At 47.7% G+C, this 25,437-nt stretch overlaps 2 protein-coding genes across 6 annotated transcripts in view; both read left to right on the top strand.

Moving 5' to 3' along the window:
- Positions 1–25,437, top strand: part of LOC140418772 (uncharacterized) — a 159,673-nt gene that overhangs the window by 90,672 nt on the left and 43,564 nt on the right. Inside the window, exon 1 of one of the 3 annotated variants that reach the window (XM_072502391.1) lies at positions 16,261–16,824. The exons of the other annotated variants lie outside the window; for them this stretch is intronic. The gene's annotated coding sequence lies outside the window, so the exon portion shown is untranslated. Of the gene's footprint in view, positions 1–16,260; positions 16,825–25,437 lie in introns of those variants that run through there. 3 annotated transcript variants of the gene reach the window in all.
- LOC140418779 (uncharacterized) lies at positions 15,155–24,469 on the top strand. Of its 3 annotated transcripts, XM_072502397.1 has the most exons (3): positions 15,155–15,305; positions 15,844–15,901; positions 20,562–24,469. In XM_072502397.1, the coding sequence occupies exon 3, from the start codon at positions 21,426–21,428 to the stop codon at positions 22,311–22,313; it is 888 nt and encodes a 295-aa protein (XP_072358498.1). In that variant the 5' UTR covers positions 15,155–15,305; positions 15,844–15,901; positions 20,562–21,425; the 3' UTR covers positions 22,314–24,469. The 3 variants fall into 3 exon arrangements, with proteins under 3 accessions (XP_072358498.1, XP_072358500.1, XP_072358499.1); XM_072502399.1 differs by lacking the exon at positions 15,844–15,901 and having other exon boundaries at positions 15,165–15,305; XM_072502398.1 differs by lacking the exons at positions 15,155–15,305; positions 15,844–15,901 and adding an exon at positions 19,971–20,074.

Genomic DNA, 25,437 nt, shown 5'->3' with positions numbered 1-25,437 from the left:
CTCGTTTTTCTCATCACCCCGAGTGGGTTTTCCTATTTCGCTATCATGAAGACAGATTTTTAAAAATTTGATTCTATTAAAATCTCTGCCATTTACTCCAATTCAGTCACAGAATCGCTTGTGTCTGTCTTTATGTGCATGTTTCAGACGGTGATTAAACCTGCATCTGTCAACCTATTAAATTCTGTTGTAGACTGAATGAACGGCTAATATGTGGACTTTGTCAAAATGCAAAGTTTTATTGGAGCAATTCTATAGTGATAGGTTATACCCATCATGATAGATTGAGCAGGCTAGGGACGTTTCCATTGGAAAAGTGAATGATTGAGGAATATAAACATATAGAAGTGTTTTACAGGGTAGACAATTGGAAGATGCTGTCACTTGTATAAGGATGAAAATAAATATAACTTAGTAATACATCTAATGAGCAATTCTCTTTAACTAGACATTAAAATAGAAAATACTGGAAATACCCAGCATATCTGGCAACATCTGGGGATTGAGAAACAGTTGACCTTTCAGATCTGTGCTGATGCAGTGTAGTTCTGATGAAAGATCTTGGACATGAAATGTAAACCATGTCTCCCTCTCCACAGACACTACCAGATCTGCTGAGTATTTCGATTCTGGCTTGGGTCACTGTCTGTGCAGAGTCTGCACGTTCTCCCCGTGTCTGCGTGGGTGTCCTCCGAGTGCTCCGGTTTCCTCCCACAAGTCCCGAAAGATGTGCTTGTTAGGTGTATCCAAACAGGCACCGTAGTGTGGCGACTAGGGGATTTTCACATTAACTTCATTGCAGTGTTAATGTAAGCCTACTTGTGACACTAATAAAGATTATTATTAGATTATTATTTTTGTTGTTAATTCAGATTTCCATCATCTGTAGTTTTTTTGCTTTTCTTTAACTGAACAGTGCTAAGAATGTGGAACTCATTAGCAGAAGGGTTTAAAATCACTGACTGAGCTTCAATCTCAGGTGTAAAATCCCACCACAAAATTCCTTGGATTTGGATTTGTTTATTGTCACGTGTACTGAGGTACAGTGAAAAGTATTTTTCTAAGAGCAGCTCAAACAGATCATTTAGTACATTAAAGAAAATAAAATAAAAAGAAAATACATGAAAGGGCAACCACAAGGTCCACAATGTAAATACATAGACACCGGCATCGGGTGAAGCATACAGGAGTAAAGGTTAGTGATAATTTCGTGTTCAATTAGTTTTAAAATATTAGTATGATTATAAAGTTGTAAAAAGATCTGTTTGGCAGAGCTCACAGAGAGTCGCCACGCTCCGGCGCCATCTTGGGTCCAAAATGAATGTGCCTTCAGGCGAATGTGGAAATGAATTCACTCGGTCATCATATTTGCTGACATAACAGCTCAGTCACACTGGAGGAAGAATCATAGAATCTACAGTGCAGCAGGAGGCCATTCGAGTCTGCACCAGCCCTTGGAAAGAGCACCCCAGTTAATCCCACGCTTTCACCCTATCCCGGTGACCCACCTAATCTTTTGTACAGCAATTTATCACAGCCAATCCACCTAACCTCTACATCTTTGGACTGTGGGAGGAAACCGGAGCACCCGGAGGAAACCCACACAGACACAGGGAGAAACTGCAATCTTCCCACAGTTATCCGAGGCCGGAATTGAACCCGGGTTTCTGGCGCTGTGAAGCAGCAGTGCTAGCCACTATGCCACCATGCCGCAACTCGCCAACATTGAGGGCATTTAAAAGTTTATTGGATAAGCATATGTATGATAATGGCATAGTGTAGGTTAGATGGCTTTTGTTTCGGTGCAACATCGTGGGCCGAAGGCCCTGTACTGCGCTGTATAGTTCTATGTATTTCACATGCACTTTGGTTGCTGTACCAATTAATTTAATCATATGGCATCTTGACATATGGCCCCAATCGAAATCGGACCACAAAGCCACAATTTCAATTGAGCAATATTATGTCTTCATGGTTGGATATATACCCGGCATCCTCCACGTGAACGACTGTGTCCTATTCAGCCCACAGGAGCGTCTTGCGCAGGCGCACCACCAAGCTGTAAGTGGAGAATGCGCAGCGCGGTCTCTGAATAGAGCATGCGCAGTGCGGTCTCTGACTGGGGCATGCGCAGTGTGGTACGTGTCTGGACTTGGGCGGTGAGGGGACCAATGATCGGGTGAACTGAGTCACGGGGCCGCGAGGTGTGGGGGAAGAGACAGCGGAGTGCCTGGGAGGGGGGGCCTCATAAACACCGTAAACACAGCATGAATGCCTCAAAGCCCGAATAAGAAGCTCCTGATCCTGTGTTTGCAAAGGACGTTGTTGGGCTGCTCTGCATCACAGACCCAGAATAACGGCAGCCATATTGCAGCAGGGCGCATGCGCAGTGCTCCCTGGCCTGTCAGCAGGAGGAGAGAATGTTGTGACTGACAGTGATGGATTCTGGAAACTCCTTTTACGGGGTTAGAAGGGGAGGATTTACACACAGCAAACTCAAACCAAGACAATTTTTATGTCTCCTCAATTTATATCTCACACTAGCAGTTGAAGGTCTTTGTAATTTTCTTTTTCAGGAAGTTCGAAGTGGAGGACTGATTGATGGGAAATTTAAACCAAGCATCACATTGTGATCTGACAGAGTCAGCGATACATCCGAACCTGAATATCAGCAGCATCTGGGTGTGCAAGGTAAAATGTTTGTCTGTTCTGTCTGTGCGAGAAGATTCCAGGTCTCAGTGTGACTGGAAAAGCCCCAAGATTCACAAACCGTGGTTCGACCACACCTTGAAAGCTCAGCTCCGGGCAACAAACCTTAGGAGAATAGAATGGCCTCAGAGGGAGTGTAGAGCACAGATTTCCCTGAGTGATCATAAGATCATCAAATCCCTCCAGTTCAGAGGGGGGGCCATCCAGCCCATTAAGTCTACACCAACCCTTCAAATGAGCACTCTACCCATTTATGCTTCCTCCATCCACCCCACCTTATACCCATAACCTAGAACTTAACCTGCACATCCTTGGACATTAAGGAGCAATTTAGCATAGCCAATCCACTAACCTGCACATCTTTGGACGGTGGGAGGAAACCGGAGCATCCGGAGGAAACCCACGCAGACACGGGAGAATGTACAAACCCCACACAGAGACCGGAATTGAACCCGGGTCCCTGACGCTGTGAGGCAGCAGTGCTAACCACTGTGCCACTGCTGAATCCCAAAGTTAAATTATACGGTGTGATTATAAAAAAATAGTCAGAGAGTCATTGTGGCACAGCGGAGGCTATTCGGCCCAGTGAGTCTATGCTAGCTCGAGAGCAATCCAGTCAGTCCAATTCCCCTGTTCCATCCCTCTATCCTTGCAGGTTTCCATTTAATATTTATCCAATTTCCTTTTGAAAATATTCATCGTGTCCATTTCTGCCCTCCCCTCAGCCGTAACTTTAGGGACATTACCACTGACTGTAAAATCGGTCCCCTTCACATCTCCCATATCTTTTACCCCAAACCTGTATGTGTCCCCGAGTCCTCGTACGATCAGTGAATGGGAACAGATTTTCTTTGTATATTTTACCTAAACCCATCAGAATTTTCTACACCTGAATTAAATCTCCTCAACCCCCTCTGCCGGAACCATTCTGCAAAATCTCTTCTGCACCTTCTCAAGGACCCTCGCATTCTTCCTGAAGAGTGGTGACCAGAAATAGACAATTCTCGAATTGTGGCCTAATCAGAGCTTTATAAAGCAGTAAAACTTCTATTTTGTGCTCATTAACACCGTTTATCAGCTCAAGAGGCAATTTAATAAAAGCAAAATACTGCGGGTTCTTGAAATCTGAGATAAAAACAGAAAATTCTGGATAAACTCAGCAGATCTGGCAGCATCTGTGAAGAGAGAATTAGAATTAATTTTCGAATCTAAATGATCTTTCTACAGAACTGCTTTGCTAACTACTCGCTGAATATATCATGTCACTTCAGAGAGAAAAGCACTTAGAAACCCCAGTCCCCTGTGTCCCTGCACAATCTTTAGCACTATTCCATTAATTATATCTTTCCCCTCCCTAACCCCTTTGCCACCTGATTATGAGGGTTGTAATCTTTGGAATTTAGAAGATTAAAAGGGAATTGATCAAAGTTTTCAGGATGTTAATTGGAACTGATGAGGTAGATAGAAAGGAACTAATTCCACTGGTTGGGGAATCTCGGACGAGCAGACACATTCTAAACATAGTATCCGGTTCTGGCACCTTTTCAGGGACAGAGTTCCAGATCCTGAAACCTCTGTTGCTGCAGAAACTGCTGAACTCACTGCTGAGTTCTGAAGGTTGTAAAGTGTTGAATGGAAAGATGAGCTGCTGTTCCCCGAGCTCCCTTTGAGCTTCATTGGAACAGTTCAGGAGGCCAAGGGCAGAGAGGTCAGAGTGGGAGTGGGACAGATAATTAAAATATGAAGCAATCGTCCAGCATGCAGCCAAATCCTTGATAAAAGTCGCACAGTATATCATCCTTCTTCTTGTAAAGTGATGAATCATTTCCACTTCCACCACCCTCCAGGGCTGTGAGATCCAGGTTATCACTCAGTGTAAAAAAAGGTCTTCATATTCCTCGCTGCATCTCAGGTTCTCTCATGTGAACAGCTTTTCTTTATCGACCTGATCTATGTCTGTATTAATTTTGTACACCTCCATCAATCTCCCCTCAATCTCATTTGCTCTGTGTAGAACAAGCCCAGTTTCTCCAACCTAACCTTGCCGCTAACTTCCCTCCTGGAACCATCCTGAATCTCCTCAGCACTTTGTAAGGATCCTCATATCCTTCATAAGGACTGGTGACCAGAGCTGGATATAATGTTGTGATCTAACCAGGACTTTATAATTTCTTGTTTTAGTGCTCAACACCTCTATTTATGCAGCTCAGACCCCTGATTTATTAACTAACTCCTGTTATAAGAAATAGATCCCACGAATGCTTTGGTCATGACCCGTACTCATAAAGCATCAATGATGACACGAGTTTTAAAATAGTTCCTGTAATATTTGTCCTGAATACCAGACACCTTCCCCCAAGTTCTGGAAAGGGAGGGTTAATAAAGCCAGGTACTCACAGTCTGCACAAACTTCGAATGTGACCCCAGACCCATTTGTAAAACTGAACAAATAAATCCCTGAATTTATTCCGACTCTTTTCTGTATCCCAGCTCCAGTAATCACTGATTGGGAAGGGACCAGAATCTCAGGAGGCTTCACACTGCTGTCTTCTCGTGTGGAAGTGATCTCCTATCAGATTAATGTGCTCATGCTGGGAGTATTCAATACAATGTCTGAACCTCTGATTCTGCTTCCTGTCCACTATCCCCCCTCATCCATGGATCTTCCGTTTTACCAACTGGGGAAAAGGTTTGCCTGATTGATCTCGATGGTGGTGAGATTACCCAGAATGCCCAATCGGTCAGAAAGTCCCGTATCGGTGACTAAAGGAACCCAGGGTGAGGACGCAGGGCTGTGCTGTGTTCTGAGCATGCTCAGTGTGGCTGGTGGAGACAGACTGAAGGGGATCAGGCAGTTCAGGGAGGAGATTGTGAGCACAGGGGAGGAACTGGAGCCGGGGGAGGACCACAATTAGATGAGCCCAGACGATTATCGGACTGGCGATTACCACGATGTAGGTGAGGGAGCACAGAGGTGATGGTGAACAAGACCTGGTGTGAGTGAGGACAGGAGCAGATGAGCTTTGGATGACCTCCAGTTCCTGTGAAGTTGAATCTGGGAGATCGACAAGACCCACATTAGAATAGTCCAGTTTAGAGGGAACAAGGGAATGGATGAGTTTCAGCAGCACATGAACTTAGACAGGGACATAACTGGACAATGTTACTGTGTGGAAATAGGCGGTGACAGTGATATGTGGACAGAAACACAGCTTGGGGTGAAATATTCCCGTACCAGCCTCCCCGAACAGGCGCCGGAGTGTGGCGACTAGGGGCTTTTCACAGGAACTTCATTGAAGCCTACTCGTGACAATAAGCGATTTTCATTTCATTTCATTTTTCATATGCCAGAGATTGTGAAGAGTGTGATTCAGTCTCAGACAGTTCCCAGGGAGAGAAATGGAGTCGGCGGTGAGGGAGTGGAGTTTGTAATGGGGAATGAAGACAATGGCTTTGTCCATCCAGTAGTGTATGTCAGATAAGTCAGGATGGTGTGCGAGTTGGAGAGGAACTTGGAAATGATGTTCACATATTCCTGCTACACTGCTCCTTCGAGGTGGTAGAGGTCGATGGTTTGGGAGATTCTGTCAATGTTCTGCTTGTTCTGAAGATATTTAAATACTTTCAATTATTCAGCCTTTACTACTCCCTTTCTCTCTCCTTCTCGCAGTGTGTCAGAGTCTCGTGTAGTCTGGTCGCCACACTACCAGAAGGATGTGGAGGCTTCAGAGAGGGTGCAGAAGAGACTTACCAGAATGTTGCCTGGTATGGAGGGCATTAGCTATGAGGAGCAGTTGAATAAACTCGGTTTGTTCTCACTGGAACGACGGAGGTTGAGGGGCGACCTGATAGAGGTCTACAAAATTATGAGAGGCATACACAGAGTGGATAGTCAGAGGCTTTTCCCCAGGGTAGAGGGGTCAATTACTAGGGGGCATAGGTTTAAGGTCAGAGGGGCAAGGTTTAGAGTAGATGTACGAGGCAAAGTTTTTACGCAGAGGGTAGTGGGTGCCTGGAACTCGCTACCGCAGGAGGTGGTGGAAGCAGGGACGATAGTGACATTTAAGGGGCATCTTGACAAATACATGAATAGGATGGGAATAGAGGGATACGGACCCAGGAAGTGTAGAAGATTGTAGTTTAGTCGGGCAGCATGGTCGGCACGGGCTTGGAGGGTCGAAGGGCCTGTTCCTGTGCTGTACTTTTCTTTGTTCTTGGTTCTAGATCCAGACCAGTTGGCAGGTTCCCTTCCCTGAAGGACATTAGGGCAGCACGGTAGCATTGTGGATAGCACAATTGCTTCACAGCTCCAGGGTCCCAGGTTCGATTCCGGCTTGGGTCACTGTCTGTGCGGAGTCTGCACATCCTCCCCGTGTGTGCGTGGGTTTCCTCCGGGTGCTCCGGTTTCCTCCCACAGTCCAACGATGTGCAGGTTCAGTGGATTGGCCATGATAAATTGCCCTTAGTGTCCAAAATTGCCCTTAGTGTAGGGTGGGGTTACTGGGTTATGGGGATAGGGTGGAGGTGTTGACCTTGGGTAGGGTGCTCTTTCCAAGAGCCGGTGGAGACTCGATGGGCGGAATGGCCTCCTTCTGCACTGTAAATTCTATGATAAAATTCTATGAACCAGTTGTGTATTTACAACAATCCAGCAGGTTTCATGGTCACTTTTTCCCAGTGCCGGCCCCACAAATGACCAGATTAATTCAGCTCAATTTCACAACCTGCCTTTGTGTTTTTGTGGGTTCTCTCTCACTCCCTATTTTCTGTTTTAAATCAGTTTCACAGGGTGTTCGAAGGAGAGGATTTGCAGTCGGGAAACTTCATCAGATCAGGATCAGCTCCAGTTGCTCATTTACCGTAACCTGAATATCAGTGGATTTTGAACATGGAAGGAAACAGCACCATTCACAGTGGGGAGAAACCGTACACGTGTTCTGTGTGTGGACGAGGCTTCAGTCGATCATCAGGCCTGTCGAGACACAAGCAAAGTCACTCTGGGGAGAAGCCGTGGAAATGTGGGGACTGTGGGAGGGGTTTCATTTCCCCATCAGAGCTGGAAACACATCGACGCAGTCACACTGGAGAGAAACCGTTCTCCTGCTCCAAGTGTGGGAAGAGTTTTACTATCTCGGCCAACCTGCTGAGACACCAGCGAGTTCACACTGTGGAGAGACCATTTCAATGCTCAGACTGTGGGAAATGCTGTAAAAGTTTCCAGGAACCGATGCTGCATCAACGTGTTCACACTGACGAGAGACCGTTCAGGTGCTCTCGCTGCAGGACTGGGTTCAGGCGATCGTCCCAACTCACTGTACACCAGAGGATTCACACCGGGGAGAGGCCGCCTATCTGCTCCAAGTGTGGAAGGAGATTCACTCAGTCATCTGACCTGCTGACGCACAAGAGAATTCACACTGGAGAGAAGTCCTTCCCCTGCTCCGTGTGTGGGAAGGGATTCACTACCTCATCCACCCTGCTGAGACACCACCGAGTTCACACAGCCAAGAGACCTTTTAAATGTTCAGACTGTGGGAAGGGCTGGAAAAGTTCCTGGGAACTGATGTACCATCAACGTGTTCACACTGACGAGAAGCCATTCAGATGCTCTTGCTGCGGGACTGGGTTCAGACGATCATCACAACTCACCGACCACTGCCGAATTCACACTGGCACAAGACCTTTCACCTGCTCCAGGTGTGGGAAGGGATTCACAACCTCATCCAGCCTGCTGAGACATCAGCGAGTTCATAAATAACTACAGTGATTGGAATTTTCCGTTAATCACAACCAGGACTGACCCAGGTTCATTGGGGTCTGGTTCTGCTGATGTTAATAAACCCCAGCCCACTTACAGGGACTCGTATTCTGGCTAAAAGCCAAATAAATCAGCTTTGTGTTAAATACAGTGTGTTGAATCTTTTAAATATCTCTGATGCAAATTGGTTCCTTTTGATGAGCTCTCCCTCTCCTGTCTCCTCCATCCTCACCTCCAACAAGCGAGGAGCTGATGGAGCGTCTTTGTCACTGAGATTAAGACAATCTGATCAGCTGCCTCTGCTGCTTCCCTCCCTCCCACTAGCCCACCGGCCAAACTGTCCCTAAAGCTTCCTACTGCCCAAGCCCTGAATTCACATCTTTCTCCAGTCATTCTGAAAGATCTTGTCAAGATTGTGACGTTGAATTTTCTGTCTTCAAATCCCCTCTCTCTAACTCGCAGTAAGAGGAGTTTAGAGGTTTTCCGTGGAAATGCAGGATAGAAATTCAGAACAGACCATTCCAGTTTCTCTGGTACATTCCCCCAAATCTATGAATCTCAGTCCCACACACTCCTCCCTCTCTGCTCATTGTTCCAGATTCAGTCTCCAGTTTCCTCCTGATTCTTTTCCCCTCTCCAGATTCTCTCTCCTCCTGTCCTTAAACTGGTGACTCAGACTGTGGCTCAATCCCACTCCTTCACTCTCATTCTAACAAATAACCCAGCTCACAACTAATCATCTTTAACAACTTTATATTAATAATAATAATTGCTTGTCACAAGTAGGCTTTAATGAAGTTACTGTGAAAAGCCCCGAGTTATTATTGGTAATTTTCATATTTGGGAAGAATCACCTTTTCCCAATTGTGGAGAACAGAAATCCAGCGGGCAGCTCAGAACTTCCTCCTCCCAGGACTGTTTTAATAAGCTGTGTGTATCTGAGTTACATTTATACAGACTCACTCACTCAGTGATCAGATCTCAGTGAACTATGACACAAACTGTGTGTATCTGAGTTACATTTATACAGACTCACTCACTCAGTTACTGATCAGATCTCAATGAGCTACAACAGCTCTATTTATAATGAGTTTTAAACATGTTAAAATGTGCCAAGCAGTTTCACTGGAATATGAGGACACATTGGTAGCAGCACTGGGGCAGCACGGTAGCATTGTGGATAGCACAATTGCTTCACAGCTCCAGGATCCCAGATTCGATTCCGGCTTGGGTCACTGTCTGTGCAGAGTCTGCACGTTCTCCCCGTGTGTGCGTGGGTTTCCTCCGGGTGCTCCGGTTTCCGCCCACAGTCCAAAGATGTGCAGGTTAGGTGGATTGGCCATGATAAATTGCCCTTAGTGTCCAAAATTGCCCTTAGTGTTGTGTGGGGTTACTGGGTTATGGGGATAGGGTGTAAGTGTTGTCCTTGGGTAGGGTGCTCTTTCCAAGAGCCGGTGCAGACTCAATGGGCCGGATGGCCTCCTTCTGCACTGTAAATTCTATGATAAATTGGGTCAGATGACCAAAGAGTTGGTCAAAGAGTTTGGTTATAAGGAGAGTTTTAAAGGTGGAAAATGAAGTGGAGGAGTTTACCAACGAAATTCCGGAGACTGGGGTCCAGGCAGTTGACAGCACGGCCCCCAATTGGGATGTGATTAAAATCAGGGATGAAGGACATCCAAGAATGGTGCTCCATGTCATAGATTATCCTAGAATTCACAGTGCAGAAGGAGGCTATTCGGCCCATCGAGTCTGCACCGGCTCTTGGAAAGAGCACCCGATCCAAGCCCACACCACCCTATCCCCATAACCCAGTAACCCCACTCAACCAACACAAAGGGCAATTTTGGACACTCACGGCAATTTAGCAATGGCCAATCCACCGAACCTGCATATCTTTTGACAGTGGGAGGAAACCGGAGCACCCGGAGGAAACCCACACACACGGGAAGAACGTGCAGACTCCGCACAGACAGTGACCCAGCCGGGAATCGAACCTGGGACCCTGGAGCTGTGAAGCAATTGTGCTAACCACTATGCTACCATGCTGCCCTAAATGTATGTGGGCCTCAAAGCCCAGACTTTTGGGACAGTTTGACCATTCCTGGTCTCAGATAAAAATAATTCCCTGATAAAAATCTTGTAACATCTTGGTTTATCTGTAACATAAAAAGTTCGGACCAGTTGAGTCCTGTGCACTCGATGGGGATTGACTTTAACAGATTTAAAATCCTCTCAATCTCAGGGTCACATCAAGAATATATTTCAGTCGAGATTTAAATATATAAATATTGAAAAACTGAACAGAAATGGGGACAGACAGCAGCTCAATCATTTCAAACTGAGAAATGAATGGTCTCTGTTTCAGGGGGGACTCCTTCAGAATGAACACTTCCCACCAGCAGCACCAACCCCCCTCCCCCTCCCTGTTCACTGAACATTCCTTCACCCACTCATCCTCCCATTGCACATCCACCCAATGGCCCCCAGCCTGGATTCACATTCAGCATGAACTCAGTGAGAGGCTGAGCTGGCCCCAGGATGTAAGAACGGACAAGAGCTGGAAGTGGTTCCAGTCAATACAGTTTGTGCATCATTATTAAATAAAGAAACTTCATATCTTGTCAAACCCCCATTTCAGACACTTGGTGAATTACAATTTGGAGCCCAGGCCCTTTCTGTTGCTTCTACTTGGTGCATCCTGTGTGGTTTCAGCAGAGGTAGAGACAGGCTGCTCACATCCCTGCTCTCACTGCCCAGAGGCTTGTGGTCTCCACCCTCTGGGTTTCAGAGCCCCTGAGGGTCCTGGGACAGACTGACCCGTCTGTACCTGTGCCGGGCAGATTCAGCTGGAGACGGGGCGGCGTGTTGGATACTACTTGTGGGTTTAGGGACAATGGGTCTAAGGTGGGAGCCCTTTGCTGGAGATCAGTGACGTGTTGACAGTATCTGTCATCCTGTTCAAGGCAGCAGACATCTCCTGCATGGCCGAGGTCATGACCTACACCGACCCATTTCAGAGCCGTGCTTGAAGCTCCATGGAGGCAGCCTCTCTCTCCATGACAGACAGTCTCTGGAACCTCCTCCAGCCCTACAACTCTCCACGCTCCCTCACTCCTCCAATTAGGGTAGAAGGTGGCATCGTGGTAATGTCACTGGATTAGTGATCCAGAGGCCCAGGCTAATGCTCTGGAGACACGGATTCAAATCCCAAATCCAATGAATAAACCTGGAATTCTAAAGTTAGTCTCAGCGGCCGTGACAACTATCATCGATTGTTGGAAAAACCCATCTGGTTCACTAATGTCCTTCAATGAAGGAAATCTGCCCTCCTTACCTGGTCTGGCCTACATGTGACTCCAGACCCACAGCAATGTGGTTGACTCTAGTGCTGAGCAGGCCACTCAGTTGATGGGCAATTAGGGATGGGTAACAAATCCCGGCCTTTCTAGTGATGTCCACATCCCATAAAACAATCAGAATATAAATTGTCACCCCCTTCAGCTCCTCGACTTGCTTCACTCCACCATTGGCAGAGGCACCTTCTCCTACCGAGGTCCTAAGGGCTGGAAACCCCTCACTAAACCTGTCTCCTTACCTTTTCCACCCAGCTTCTGTCCCTCTGTGAAGGGTCTCCGACATTTTAACCTGTTGATGGGTAAATGCCAGTTGTTGTTGTCGCTGCCTCACATTGGAAAACTCAGGAATGTCACAAAAACACTCGGAAACTTCAGACCGAAGATTCTCAGCTGGAAACTTCACCTTCAGTCAGGAACAAGTCACAGCTTTGCATCATCTCTCATTGGACAGCACATTTTGTAAAAAAATTCAACATCTAATAATGTTCTTAAATGTCAGAAATTCATTGACTGTGAATAGAATGAGCTCTCTCTGGCTCTCAGTAACAAAGCCTCCACAGCAGCTTGCTGGGTGACACACACAGCACAGGCCTGTTCTCTCTGTCACAAACCCTGAAACCGGATTTCTAGACTGGAGAAGGTTGGATCTGACGACCCAAATATAAACCAACTGTCTGAGTAAAGGTTAAAACGGTTCGACAGGAAAATCACTTTGGATAGGAAAGATTTTCAAAGTGATCGGTGCTGGATTCAGACTAACACCAAACACTGACTGGATCCAGAGGAAGAAGAACACAAGAGACTCCAGCCCCGGAGATCAGCTCCATCTGTCCGAGTGTCTGATCCGGGATCAGTAAACCATTCCGAGGAGACCGTCACCTCCAGCCCCAGAGATCAGCTTCATCTGTCCGAGTGTCTGATCCGGGATCGGTAAACTATTCCGAGGAGACTGTCACCTCCAGCCCCGGAGATCAGCTCCATCTGTCCGAGTGTCTGATCCGGGATCAGTAAACCATTCCGAGGAAACTGTCACCTCCAGCCCCGGAGATCAGCTCCATCTGTCCGAGTGTCTGATCCGGGATCGGTAAACTATTCCAAGGAGACCGTCACCTCCAGCCCCGGAGATCAACTCCATCTGTCCGAGTGTCTGATCCGGGATCAGCAAAACCATTCCGAGGAGACTGTCACCTCCAGCCCCGGAGATCAGCTCCATCTGTCCGAGTGTCTGATCCGGGATCAGTAAACCATTCCGAGGAGACTGTCACCTCCAGCCCCGGAGATCAGCTCCATCTGTCCGAGTGTCTGATCCGGGATCAGTAAACCATTCCGAGGAGACTGTCCCCTCTAGCCTCGGAGATCAGCATCTCCCTGATCCAGCACCAGTAATTCATTCTCACCTGTTATTGATTGCATGTATTTTCTGCCGATTTAGCTGGTGTACCAAATCTAAACTGTTGCTTTTTCATAAACTGGTTTAAAATCACCAATGACTTGGATCCCCTTTTTGGGTAAACTGACTCCTGGAATAAAATCTTCCAGTTTCCAGCATTCATCATTAATCTTGTTGCCTCTAAACACAGTTGTAAAGGAGCCTTGTCTGTATCTCGGAGCTCTGAACCATGGAAGGGAGCGACTGAGGCACATTTCTTACACACCTCAGGGTTAACCCACACATTCAGTTCTGGATCTGATTGACAGCAGCGAAAACAGCTGAATCCAATCCCTGGAGACACTCATGAAGTCGCTGGTGTTTCAGCATAAGTTGGAAGTCAGTGAATCCATTCCCACACTCGGGGCAGGTGAATGATCTCTCTCCAGTGTGAACTCGCTGGTGAATCATCAGCCCATCGCTGCTTCTAAAGCTCTGCTCACAGGCAAAACATTTAAAAGGTTTTATATCAGAGTGAATTTGTTGGTGATAAGACTGAATGAATCCCTTCCCACACACAGAGCAGGTAAACGGTCTCTCCCCAGTGTGAATTCTCTGATGTACAGTAAGTTCAGATGATCGCCTGAAGCCAGTCCCGCAGTGAGAGCAACTGAATGGTCTCTCGTCAGTGTGAACACGTTGATGACAGGTCACTTTCCCGGAAGTTTTAAAGCACTTCCCACAGTCTGGACATTTAAAAGGTCTTTTATCAGTGTGAACTCGCTGGTGTTTCTGCAGGTTAGATGTAGCAGTGAATCCCTTTCCACACAAGGAGCAGGTGAATAGCTTCTCCTCACTGTGAATGTGTTGGTGTCTCAACAGATACTTTTTGCTTTTAAATTTCTTCTCACAGTCAGAACATTTGAAAGGTGTCTGATCAGTGTGAACATACTGGTATGTCAGCAGGCTGGACGACTGAGTGAATCCCTTCCCACCGGTGGAGCAGGTGAATGGCCTCTCCCCAGTGTGACTGCGTCGATGCATTTCCAGTTCAGAAGTGTAACTGAATCCCTTCCAACAGTGCCCACATTTCCACGGTTTCTCCATGGTGCCGGTGTCCTTGTGTCTCTCCGGGATGAATGACAAGTTGAACTCTCGTCCACACAAGAACACATGGACGGTTTCTCCCCACTGTGAATGGTGTGATGGTTTTTCTGTCTATGTAATTGGTTAAAACTCTTTCCAGTCAATTCACTGGAACACTCACTGTCTGTGTGGGTCTCTGTGCTTTTCCAGTCACACTGATGTTTAAAATCTTTTCCCACAAACTGAACAGACAAACATTACTTCTTCCACATTCAAAGATATTCAGGTTCTAAAGAATTGAGTGACTCTTTCCGATCTTGATGTTTGGTTGGAGTTTTCTGTCGGCCAATCCTCTGCTTCCAATATCCTGTAAAAGGAGTTTACAAAAGCCATCACTGTCAGTCCAGGATAGAAATTCTGAACAGACAATTCTCGTTTCTCTGGAACATTTTTTCCTCTCTTGTTCCCCCAAAGCTGTAAATCCCCGTCCCACACACTCTCCCTCCTCCCTGGGCTGAAATCCAAACGCATCTCACCATTTCTTTCCTCCACTCCCAGTTTTCTCGCTCCCTCTCCTCTGCCTGGGTTCTCCAGCTCCTGTCTGCAGACTGACACTAAAACCAATGGGTCTTATTGGGGGGTTTAGGGCCTCCACTCACCCGCCTGAATCCAGCTTCATACCTGCACTGCGCATGCTCCAGCTCACAATCGCTGGGGAGTTATTGACGGTGGCTGCTGACCAATAAGAGGAGAGCGATCCGGGTCTGGTTTTAACGGCCGCCATCTTGGGAAAGGAAGTCGAGTCTTTTGTTCTTGGAGCAGGGCGCTTGGGCGGCCATCTTAGTATGGGAAGAGGGAGTGGGCGGGGCTTCCTCCCCGGTGACAGGCCCCGGGTTACCCGGCGGCCGCCGCCATCTTGTGGCGGGATTTTCTACCCGGGTCTTTAGTGAAGGACAATGAGCTGGAGTTGAGGTTGGAAAGTGTTCAGAGGAAGGTCTGAAATCAGATTTACAGCCAGATATCTGTAAGAACCACAAAGTTCACATTCAGTATGTTTGCCAAATGAAATCACAATGCTGCAAACACTCAGTTCTGAAGAAGAATCAGGTTGCATTGGAAATGTTAACTCTCTTTCTCTCTCTTCACAGAAGCTGCCAAACCTGCTGAGGATTTCCACAACTTTCTGTTTTCACTTCACATTTCCAGCTTCTGCAGAGTTTTACTCAAATTATTATGTTTTTGAAATACTGTTACATAACCAGTTAAGAGTAAAACAATTGTCACCATTTAAATGTCCAAATCAGTGATATTTATTTGTTTAACTGAGACTGGGCTGTTCAGGAGCAATGTCAGAAATCACTTCACAGAAAATATAGTGAAATCTGGAATTCTGTTCAGATTCTGTCAATAGAAACTATAAAAACTGATAGATTGAAGTTTGTGAGACAAGAGTATTAATGGTTATAGAATCAAGGGAGTTGGATGGATTGAAAAACAGATCAGGCATCTGCAAACTGGAGCTTCATGTCTGAGGTTGAACTGATTCTGGTTTTGTTTTGAAGGCGGTGTTGGTTTCCTGTCCTGTCGATCATCTCCACACCCGTGGGTAATTTGCTGGAGGTGAGATAATCTTTATTTGTGTCACAAGTAGGCTTACATTAACACTGCAGTGATTAACTATGATTAACACAAACTGATTTGACTTGATTTTTATTCAGAATTTAATTTCTTATAACAGGCTTGGAGTTTATGCATCATAATAATAACGGTCTTTATTATTGTCACAAGTAGGCTTATATTAACACTGCAATGAAGTTACTGTGAAAATCAACTAGTTGCCACACTCCAGCGCCTGTTCGGGTAAATTGAGGGAAAATTCAGAATGTCCAGTTCAACTTACAATTCACCTCACGTCTTTCAGGACTTGTGGGAGACCCATGCAGACACGGGGAGAATGTGCAGACGCAGCACAGTGACCCAAGTGGGAATCAAACCCAGGTCCCTGGTGCTGTGAAGCAACAGTGCTAACCTCTGTACTACCGTGATGGGGAAAAGGGTTCATGCAGTGACACAGCCCTGTCTGATCCCAGTCTTCGCTGAGATAGTGTCTGGGGTGTGTCCATTGATGAGGATCATGGCTTGTGTGTCATCATTGTGCAGGCGGAGGATGGTGGCCAATTTCTGAGGACAGCCAAATTTGAAGAACATACTGAATAAAACATCACTTTGACGGTGTGAAGTGCTTTTGTGAGGTTAGAAAAGACCAAGAACTGTGATTGATGCTGTTCCTTGTATTTTCCTTGGGTTTGTCAAGTAGTGTAGATCATGTCTTTGGTGCCTCCATGAAGGGAGAAATCCTACCTGTGACTTGGGAAGGAGCTCTTTGGCCACGAAGAGGAGATCATTGAGGAAGATCCTGGCAATGATCTCTGTGGCAGACAGCAGGGAGTCAGTCGCCTGTGCAGTTACCACAATCAGACTTGTCTCTCTTGAATATAGTCACAGTGTCTCTGAGATCCCCCGGCATGCATCCATCTTCCCAGGTGAGGAATATGAGATTGTGTAGCTATGCCAGGAGTGTAACCCCGCCATGCTTCAGAATTTCAGCAGCGATTCATTCTGCTCCAGAGGCCGTGTTGTTTTTCAGGTGTTGAATGGCTTTTTCACTCTGCTCCCGATTGGGGTCCAACGTGGACTGAGCCGAACGCGATACTGGGGAATGGACTTGAGGACGTTAAAGCCAAAGACAGAGTCTCGGTCGAGGGGTTCTTCAGAATGTTCCCTCCAGTGAGCACTGACTGACTCTCTGTCCTTGATGAGTTCCCCTCCACACTTTGCTCTCAGCCATTGCCTGCTTAGGTCATCAATTGTATTGGCAGCGCTGGTGAAACTGTGCATGCCATTGCTTTCCATGAGCTATTGGCTATCCCACACTCTCCTACCCTCTAAAGGCTTCAGAAACTTGGAAAGCCTGGAGCAGGCACCTCAAAGGCACTGGAGCAGTACTTCCAGCAGTGCCTTCAGAAGATGCTCCAAATCCAGGGGCAAGGAGGGCGATCCAACAGAGGGGAGGGAAAGAGAAAACTGGGAGTGGGGGAAGAAAGTCGGGGGCAGAGGTTAGTGTAGTGGCCATCACTAAGGAGAAGGTGCTGGGGAAGCTGAAAGGTCTGAAGGTGAATAAATCACCCAGACCGGATGGACTACATCCCAGGGTACCGAAGGAGATAACTGCGGAGTTTGTGGAGCCATTGGTGGTGATCTTTCAGGATTCACTGGAGTCAAGGGGCTCCCAGGGGATAGGGAAGTGACGAATGTAACACCCCAGTTTCAGAAAGGAAAGAGATAGAAGATGGGAAATTATAGGCCGGCTAGTCTGGATGGGATTACGGAGTTCTTGGAAGTGCATCGTGAAATAGGACTGTCAGCACGGTTTCATCAAGGGGAGGTCATGCCTGATAAATCTGTGAGAATTCTTTGAGTAGGTAAAAACAAAGGAGAGCCAGTGGATGTGATCCATTTGGGTTTCCAGAAGGCCTTTGACAAGGTGCCATACAACAGGCTACTAAATAAAGATAATAGCCCATGGAATTAGGGGCAAGGTACTGGAAAGGTTAGAGAATTAGTTGACAGGCGGCGAGTGGGGATAAAGGGGTCTATTTCAGGATGGCAGCCGGGGACTATTGGGGAACCACAGGGGTCAGTGTACATTAACGATCTGGAAGAAGGTACAGAGGGCACTGTTGCTAAGCTTTCAGATGATAGAAAGATGTGTAGAGGAACAGGTAGTGTTGAGGAAGCGGAGAGGCTGCAGAAGGACTTGTACAGGTTAGGAGAGTGAGCAAAGAAGTGACAAATGTTATAGAATATGGAAAAGTGTGAGGTTATGCACTTTGGAAGGAATAATCGGGGCAAACTATTTTCCAAATGGGGAACGACTTCTTGTTAGGTGAATTGGACATTCTGAATTCTCCCTCTGTGTACCCGAACAGGGGCCAGACTGTGGCGACGAGGAGATTTTCACAGTTGCAGGGTTAATGTAAGCCTACTTGTGACACTAATAAAGATCATCATTATTATTATTACCTGGAGTTCTGTGTACAGTTCTGGTCGCCACATTATAGGTAGGATGTGATTGCACTGGAGGGGGTGAAGAGGCGATTCACCAGGATGTTGCCTGGGATGGAAGGTTTCAGTTCCGAAGCGAGGTTGGATAGGCGTGGGTTGTTTTCGCTGGAGCAGAGAAGACGGAGAGCCGACCTGATCGAGGTGCACAAAATTGTGAGGAGTGTGGTCAAGGTGGATAGGGAGCCACTGTTCCCCTCAGTTGAAGGGTCAGTCACAAGGGGACACAAGTTCATGGTGAGGGGCAAGATGTTAAGCAGGGGGGTTGAGGAAAAACCTTTTCACCCAAAGGGTGGTGACGGTCTGGAACGCACTGCCTGGGAGGGTGGTAGAGGCGGGTTGCCTCACATCCTTTAAAAAGTACCTGGATGAAGACTGGCACGTCAGAACATTCAAGGCTATGGATCAACTGCTGGCAAATGGGGTTAGGTCGGTAGGTCAGGTGTTTTTCGTGTGTCGGTGCAGACTTGATGGGCGAAAGGCCTCTTCACTGCTGCTGTTGATACAATGTTAGGTGGCATTGTAGGCAGCCCAGATGATGGCATAAAATTGCAAGGGGATATTGACAGACCAGGTGAATGGGCAAATTTGTGGCAGATGGAGTTCAATGTAATCAAGTGTGAGGTTATCCGTTTTGAACCAAAAAAGAATAAAACAGAGGACTTTCTAAATGGAAAGAGGTTAAGTACAGTGGATGTCGAAGGTGCACAGATCCTTAAAATGCCACGAACAAGTGCAGAAATCATCAAAAAGGAATGCCAGGATTTATATCTAGAGGATTGGAGTATAAAGTCACAGAGGTTATGCTGCAGCTATACAAAACCCTGGTAAGACGCCACTTGGAGAACTGTGAGCCATTCTGGGCACCACACCTTCGGGACGATATTGTGGCCTTGGAGGGAGTGCAATATAGATTTACTAAAACGATACGCCACGATACCTGGAATACGGGGGTTAGGTTACGAGATAGATTATTGATTGATTGGTTTTATTTATTGTCACGTGTGCCGAGGTACAGTGAAAAGTATCGTTCTGCGGACAGTCCATACAGATCATTCCAGACATGAAATAAACCCATAGGACCTACATAAATACAGAGGCAAGGGGTGAGCATACACAGTGCATTCCTACTCAGTAGAGAAGATGTGTGAAGAGATCAGTTCAGTCCATAAGAGGATCATTCAGGAGTCTGGTAACAGCGGGGAAGAAACTGTTGTTGACCCTGTCACCGTGTATTCTCAGACTTTTCTCTGATGGGAGAAGTTGGAAGAGAGAATAACTCGGATGGGAGGGGTCTTTGATTATGCTGCCCACTTTCCCAAGGCAGAGGGAGGTGTAGACAGAGTCAGTGGATGGGAGGCAGGTTCGTGTGATGGTCTGGGCTGTGTTCGCGATTCTCTGTAGGTTCTTATGATCTTGGACCAAGCAGTTGCCATACCAGGCTGTGATGCAGCCAGATGGGATCCTTTCTATGGTGCATCTGTAAAAGTTGGTAAGAGTTAATGTGGGCATGCTGAATTTCCTTAATTTCCTGAGAAAGTATAGACACTGTTGTGCTTTCTTGGTTGTAGAGTCGGCGTGGGTGGTCCAGGACAGATTGTTGGTGATGTGCACACCTAGGAATTTGAAGCTGTCAACCATCTCCACGTCGAACCATTGATGCAGACAGGGGTGTGTACGATGCTTCGCTGAAGTCAATGACCAGCTCTTTAGTTTTGCTGACATTGAGGGAGAGATTGTTGTTGTTACGCCACTCCACTTGGTTCTCTATGTCCCTCCTGTAGGTATTGAAGATGTCGAGGGATATGATGGATAGTGTGTGAAAACGATGCTGAGGTAGATCAGCCAATGATCCCATTGAATGGTTCAGCAGGCTCGATGGGCCGAATGGCCGACTGCAGCTCATATTTGTTGTGGTCTCCTGGACAGGAAGCTGTGAGCTTGGATTTGTCAATCAGCCTGAATCAGCACCTTCAGGAGAATAGGGAGGGTGAATGTTAGATACAGCAGAGTGAGAATAGAGGGAGATTGTGTGGGATGGAGATTTTCAGCTTTCAGGGAATAAGAGAGGAAAAAATGTGACATAGAAACTAGAATTGTCTGTTCTGAGTTTCTCTCCTGTACTGACAGTGATGAGTTTTGTAAATTGTTTTTACAGGATATTAGACGAGGAATTACAGACAGAAATCTCAAACGTTACGTCTCGATCTGACAGTCACTCCCTTCCTTCGAACCTCACTATCTCCCGCCTTTGAATCTAGAAGGAGAAATGTTTTCCCGAACTGACAGCTAAAGATTTCAAACATCAGCGTGACAGGAAAAACACCGAGACCCACACAACACACACCCGAGTGAGAGTGTTCCAGTGAACTGACCGTGGAAACATCAGCGTGACAGGAAAAGCACCGAGACCCACACAACACACACCCGAGTGAGAGTGTTCCAGTGAACTGACTGAGGAAACATCAGTGTGACTGGAAAAGGACCGAGACCCACACAACACACACCAGAGTGAGAGTGTTCCAGTGAACTGACTGTGTAAACATCAGTGTGACTGGAAAAGGACCGAGACCCACACAACACACACCCGGGTGAGAGAGTTCATAGAATCTCAGAATTTACAGTGCAGAAGGAGGCCGTTTGGCCCATCGAGTCTGCACCGGCCCTTCAAAAGATCAGCCTGCCTAAGCCCACACTTTCACCCTATCACAGTAACCGAATAACTCCACCCAACCTTTTCCGACACTAAGGGCAATTTATCAAGGCCAATCCACCTAACCTGCACGTCTTTGGACTGTGGGAGGAAACCAGAGCACCCGGAGGAAACCCACTCAGTCACGGGGAGAACGTGCAGACTCCAAACAGAGAGTTCCAGTGAACTTACTGTGGAAAGAGCTTTAACCAGTTACACAGCCTGAATAAACATAACATTCACAGTGAGGAGAGACCATACCCGTGTTGTGTCTGTGGAAGAGGCTTCAATAGATCATCCAACCTGGAGAGACACGAGGAGACCCATAACATGGAGAAACCGTGGAAATGTGAGGACTGTGGGAAGGGATTCCGAGCCCCATCTGAGCTGGAGACCCATCGACGCAGTCACACTGGGGAGAGGCCATTCACCTGCTCTATGTGTGGGAAAGGATTCACTCACTCCTCCAGCCTGCAGAGACACCAGCAAATTCACACTGGGGAGAGGCCATTCACCTGCTCTCAGTGTGGGAACGGATTCACTCAGTCCTCCAGCCTGCAGAGACACCAGCAAATTCACACTGGGGAGAGGCCATTCACCTGCTCTATGTGTGGGAAAGGATTCACTCAGTCCTCCAGCCTGCAGAGACACCAGCAAATTCACACTGGGGAGAGGCCATTCACCTGCTCTCAGTGTGGGAACGGATTCACTCTGTTATCCAGCCTGCGGACTCACCAGCGAGTTCACACTGGGGAGAAGCCATTCACCTGCTCTCAATGTGGAAAGGGATTCATTACTTCATCCACCCTGCGGAAACATCAGCGAGTTCACACTGGGGAGAAGCCATTCACCTGCCCTCAATGTGGGAAAGGGTTCCGTTTATCATCCACTCTGCGGATCCATCAGCAAGTTCACACTGGGGAGAGGCCATTCACCTGCTCTCAGTGTGGGAAGGGATTCATTACTTCATCCACCCTGCGTATCCATCAGCGAGTTCACACTGGGGAGAGGCCACTCACCTGCTCTCAGTGTGGGAAGGGATTCAGTGATTCATCCACCCTGCGGAGACATCAGCAAGTTCACACTGGGGAGAGGCCGTTCACCTGCTCTCAGTGTGGGAAGGGATTCTCTCGGTTATCCACCCTGCGGAGACACCAGCGAGTTCACACTGGGGAAAGGCCGTCCAACTCTCAATGTGAGACGGGATTGCATGCTTGATCGGACCTGCTGTGACACCAACAATTTCACAATCGATTACAGGGGTTGGATTCTGCTGTTATTGTTTCTGCTCTACACCCAGGACTGCATTTTGTTCATTCTGACAGGTGGTCAGTGGGGATGGTCGGAGGGTTTCTTTCTGCTGGACTGGCCGGTCTCACCACTTTGCTTCCAATGGGCTGATGCTCTTTGAGCCTTGTTGCTAATACCTGGCTTCAAATTGCACAAGGATCGCAGAATGAAAGCGTGTTTGGAAGTTGAAAATATTTATTTTCCATTTCTGTTTCAAACCCCTCAAAGCGGGCCACGTTGGCATGGAGATGGACCCTGGTGGTTACATGGTTCCATTTATTTGTGCGTTACAGAAGAAAACTATCAGGATGTCAGGATTAGGGTAGCACAAGTGATTAGCACTGTGGCTTCACAGCGCCAGGGTCCCAGGTTCGATTCCCTGCTGGGTCACTGTTGTGTGGAATCTGCACGCTCTCCCCGTGTCTGCGTGGGTTTCCTCCGGGTGCTCTGGTTTCCTCCCACAATCCAAAGACGTGCAGGTTAGGTGGATTGGCCATGATAAATTGCCCTTGGTGACCAAAAAGGTTAGGAGGGGTTATTGGGTTACGGGGATAGGGTGGAAATGAGGGATTAAGTGGGTTGGTGCAGACTCGATGGGTTGAATGGCCTCCTTCTGCTCTGTTATGTTCTATGTTCAAGGTGAGGGGCAGTTTGTCTGAGGTGGACTGGGAAACTGATTGGTGCAGAGAATACCTAATATTTAAGGAATTATGAATTCCCGTGGCGGCTATGATGGAGTAAGTCGCATATTTGGTGGCTCCCGCTGTGGCTGGACATTTGGACCTTTCCCCCTGACTTTTTTTCGGTTTTACACGCTAAACTCTAAGGTGGAGGCAATTGGGCACTGTTTCCACATATTGGTGTGTGGAAAAAAGAGCCAGACGTGCACAAAAGGCAGAAATAAGAAGACAAGCAAGGGCTGGGTTGAAGCTGCAGCAGAAGACAACATGGCTGATGACTGGACCCCTGGTGTGACGGCCCAGCCATCAACGGAGCAGTTGATGCAGGTCATCCAGGATGGCTTTGCAAGGCAGACACAGGACTGGCTAGATCCGATAAAAGAGTCGATTGATCGGCAGGAACACAGATTGGACGCCCAGGATCGGGCGATCCAGAAGCTGGAGAAAGTGCTAGCGATCAGGAGGAGCACCAAACGGTGGTGGAGCTGGAGGTGGGGATGCTGAAGGATCAGCAGAAAAGGCTTCTGGAGAAGGTAGAGGACCTGGAGAATACGTTCCGCCGGCAGAAGTACGAATCGTTGGACTCGCGGAGGGAACTGAGGGAGCTGATGCTGGCACATACGTCGCGGGTATGTCTCCGAAGCTTTTGGGAGATGGGGCATTTCCCCGACCTGTGGAGGTGGACAAGGCATACAGAGCGCTGGCAAGGAAGCCGCAGCGGGGGACCCTCCGAGGGCGATGGTAGTTAGGTTCTACAGGTTCCTTGACAAGGAATGTATTCTTCAGTGGGCCAAGCGTACGCGGAGCTGTAAGTGGGACAATGGTATCCTGTGCGTTTACCAGGACCTGAGCGTGGAGGTGGCCAGGAAGAGGGCCAGCTTCAACCAAATCAAGGCAATCTTTTTTAAGAAGCAGGTGAAGTTTGGGTTGTTGTATCCGGCTCGTCTCTGGGTCACATATGGGGACCAGCACCATTATTTCGAGTCGCCCGAGGACGCGATGGACTTTGTGAACAGAAAAGGGCTGATGGCGAACTCAGAACTTTTTGAACTACGATGTAACTTTTTGATGCCTGTTTGTCTTTTTTCTCTTCTGTATTTGAGTTCTGTTTAAGAAGGGGGAAGTAAAAGTTATTCGTTTCTTTGTTCTGGTGGGGGTGGGTGGCAGTGCCTTTTACTTTGAATTGCACTACTGTGGGATTTTCTTTTAACTGGGTGATTGTTTGGGGACGGCTAGATGAGAGAAGTTGTTTGGATGAGGGGAGGGAGGGAACAATAGATGGGAGACTATCTCGCGCCGGAGGCGAGGGCCACCAAGCTAGCTGGGTGAGCTAGCTCACGGAAGCAAAGTGGGGGGGGGGTATATGGTTAGTTTATGGCATGGGTTAGGTTACAGAGTGTTGTTGCTGGGAGAGGGGAAGGGGGGTAGTTGTTCTGCTGACGAGGGAGGGATTTGGGTTGAGGGACAGAGTGGAGGTCGGGGCTGCCGGGGGGTGGGCTGGAGGAGGCGCGGCGCCAGACACAAAGACTGGAGGGGTCGCGATTTTGATTAACAAGCGGGTGCTATTTGAGGTGGGCAGCATAGTTTTGGATGGGGAGGTCATTATTTTATGGTTAGTGGTAAGCTGGAAGAGATGAAGGTAGTTTTGGTTAACGTGAATGGGGCAAATTGGGATGACGTGGAATTGATAAAGAGGAGTTGGGGAAGATACCTGACCTGGACTCGCACAAGTTGGTCATGGGAGGGGACTTTAATACAGTTATCGATCCCGGTCTGGATTGGTCGTTTTCAAAAACGGGTCGGGTGCCATCAACGGCAAAGGAACTGAAAGGGTTCATGGAGCAGATGGGTGGGGGGCGGGGGGCGGTGGATCCATGGAAATTTAGGCAGCTGACGGTGAAGGAGTTCTCTTTCTACTCCCACGTACATAAGGTTTATCCCCGGATCGATTTCTTCATCTTGAGCAGGGCTTTATTGGCGGGGGTGGTGGATGCGGGGTATTCGGCGACTACTGTCTCTGATCATGCTCCACATTGGGTTGAACTGCAGGTTAGTGAAGAAGGTTATCAGCGCCCGCAATGGAGGTTAGATGTAGGGCTGTTGGCGGATGAAGCGGTGAGCGAAAGGCTGAGGAAATGCATGCAAAATTACCTGCAGGTAAATGACATGGGGGAAGTCTCAGCAGCGGTGGCCTGGGAGGCGCTGAAGGCAGTGGTGAGAGGGGAGCTGATTTTGATCCGGGCCTACAGGGATAGGACAGATAGGGCAGAGACGGACCGACTGGTAAAGGAGATTTTGCAGATAGATAGGAGGTACGCGGAGACCCCGGGGGCAGAGCTTTTAAGGGAACGGCGGAGGCTGCAGGCTGAGCT

This window comes from Scyliorhinus torazame, chromosome 5 (genome assembly GCF_047496885.1).
Source record: "Scyliorhinus torazame isolate Kashiwa2021f chromosome 5, sScyTor2.1, whole genome shotgun sequence".
Lineage (NCBI taxonomy): Eukaryota > Metazoa > Chordata > Chondrichthyes > Carcharhiniformes > Scyliorhinidae > Scyliorhinus > Scyliorhinus torazame.
This window is presented reverse-complemented; position numbering and strand designations above follow the sequence as displayed.

Excerpts from the sequence above, each read along its gene's own strand:
- LOC140418779 (XM_072502397.1), top strand. The coding sequence starts at position 21,426 with ATGGAGAAACCGTGGAAATGTGAGGACTGTGGGAAGGGATTCCGAGCC.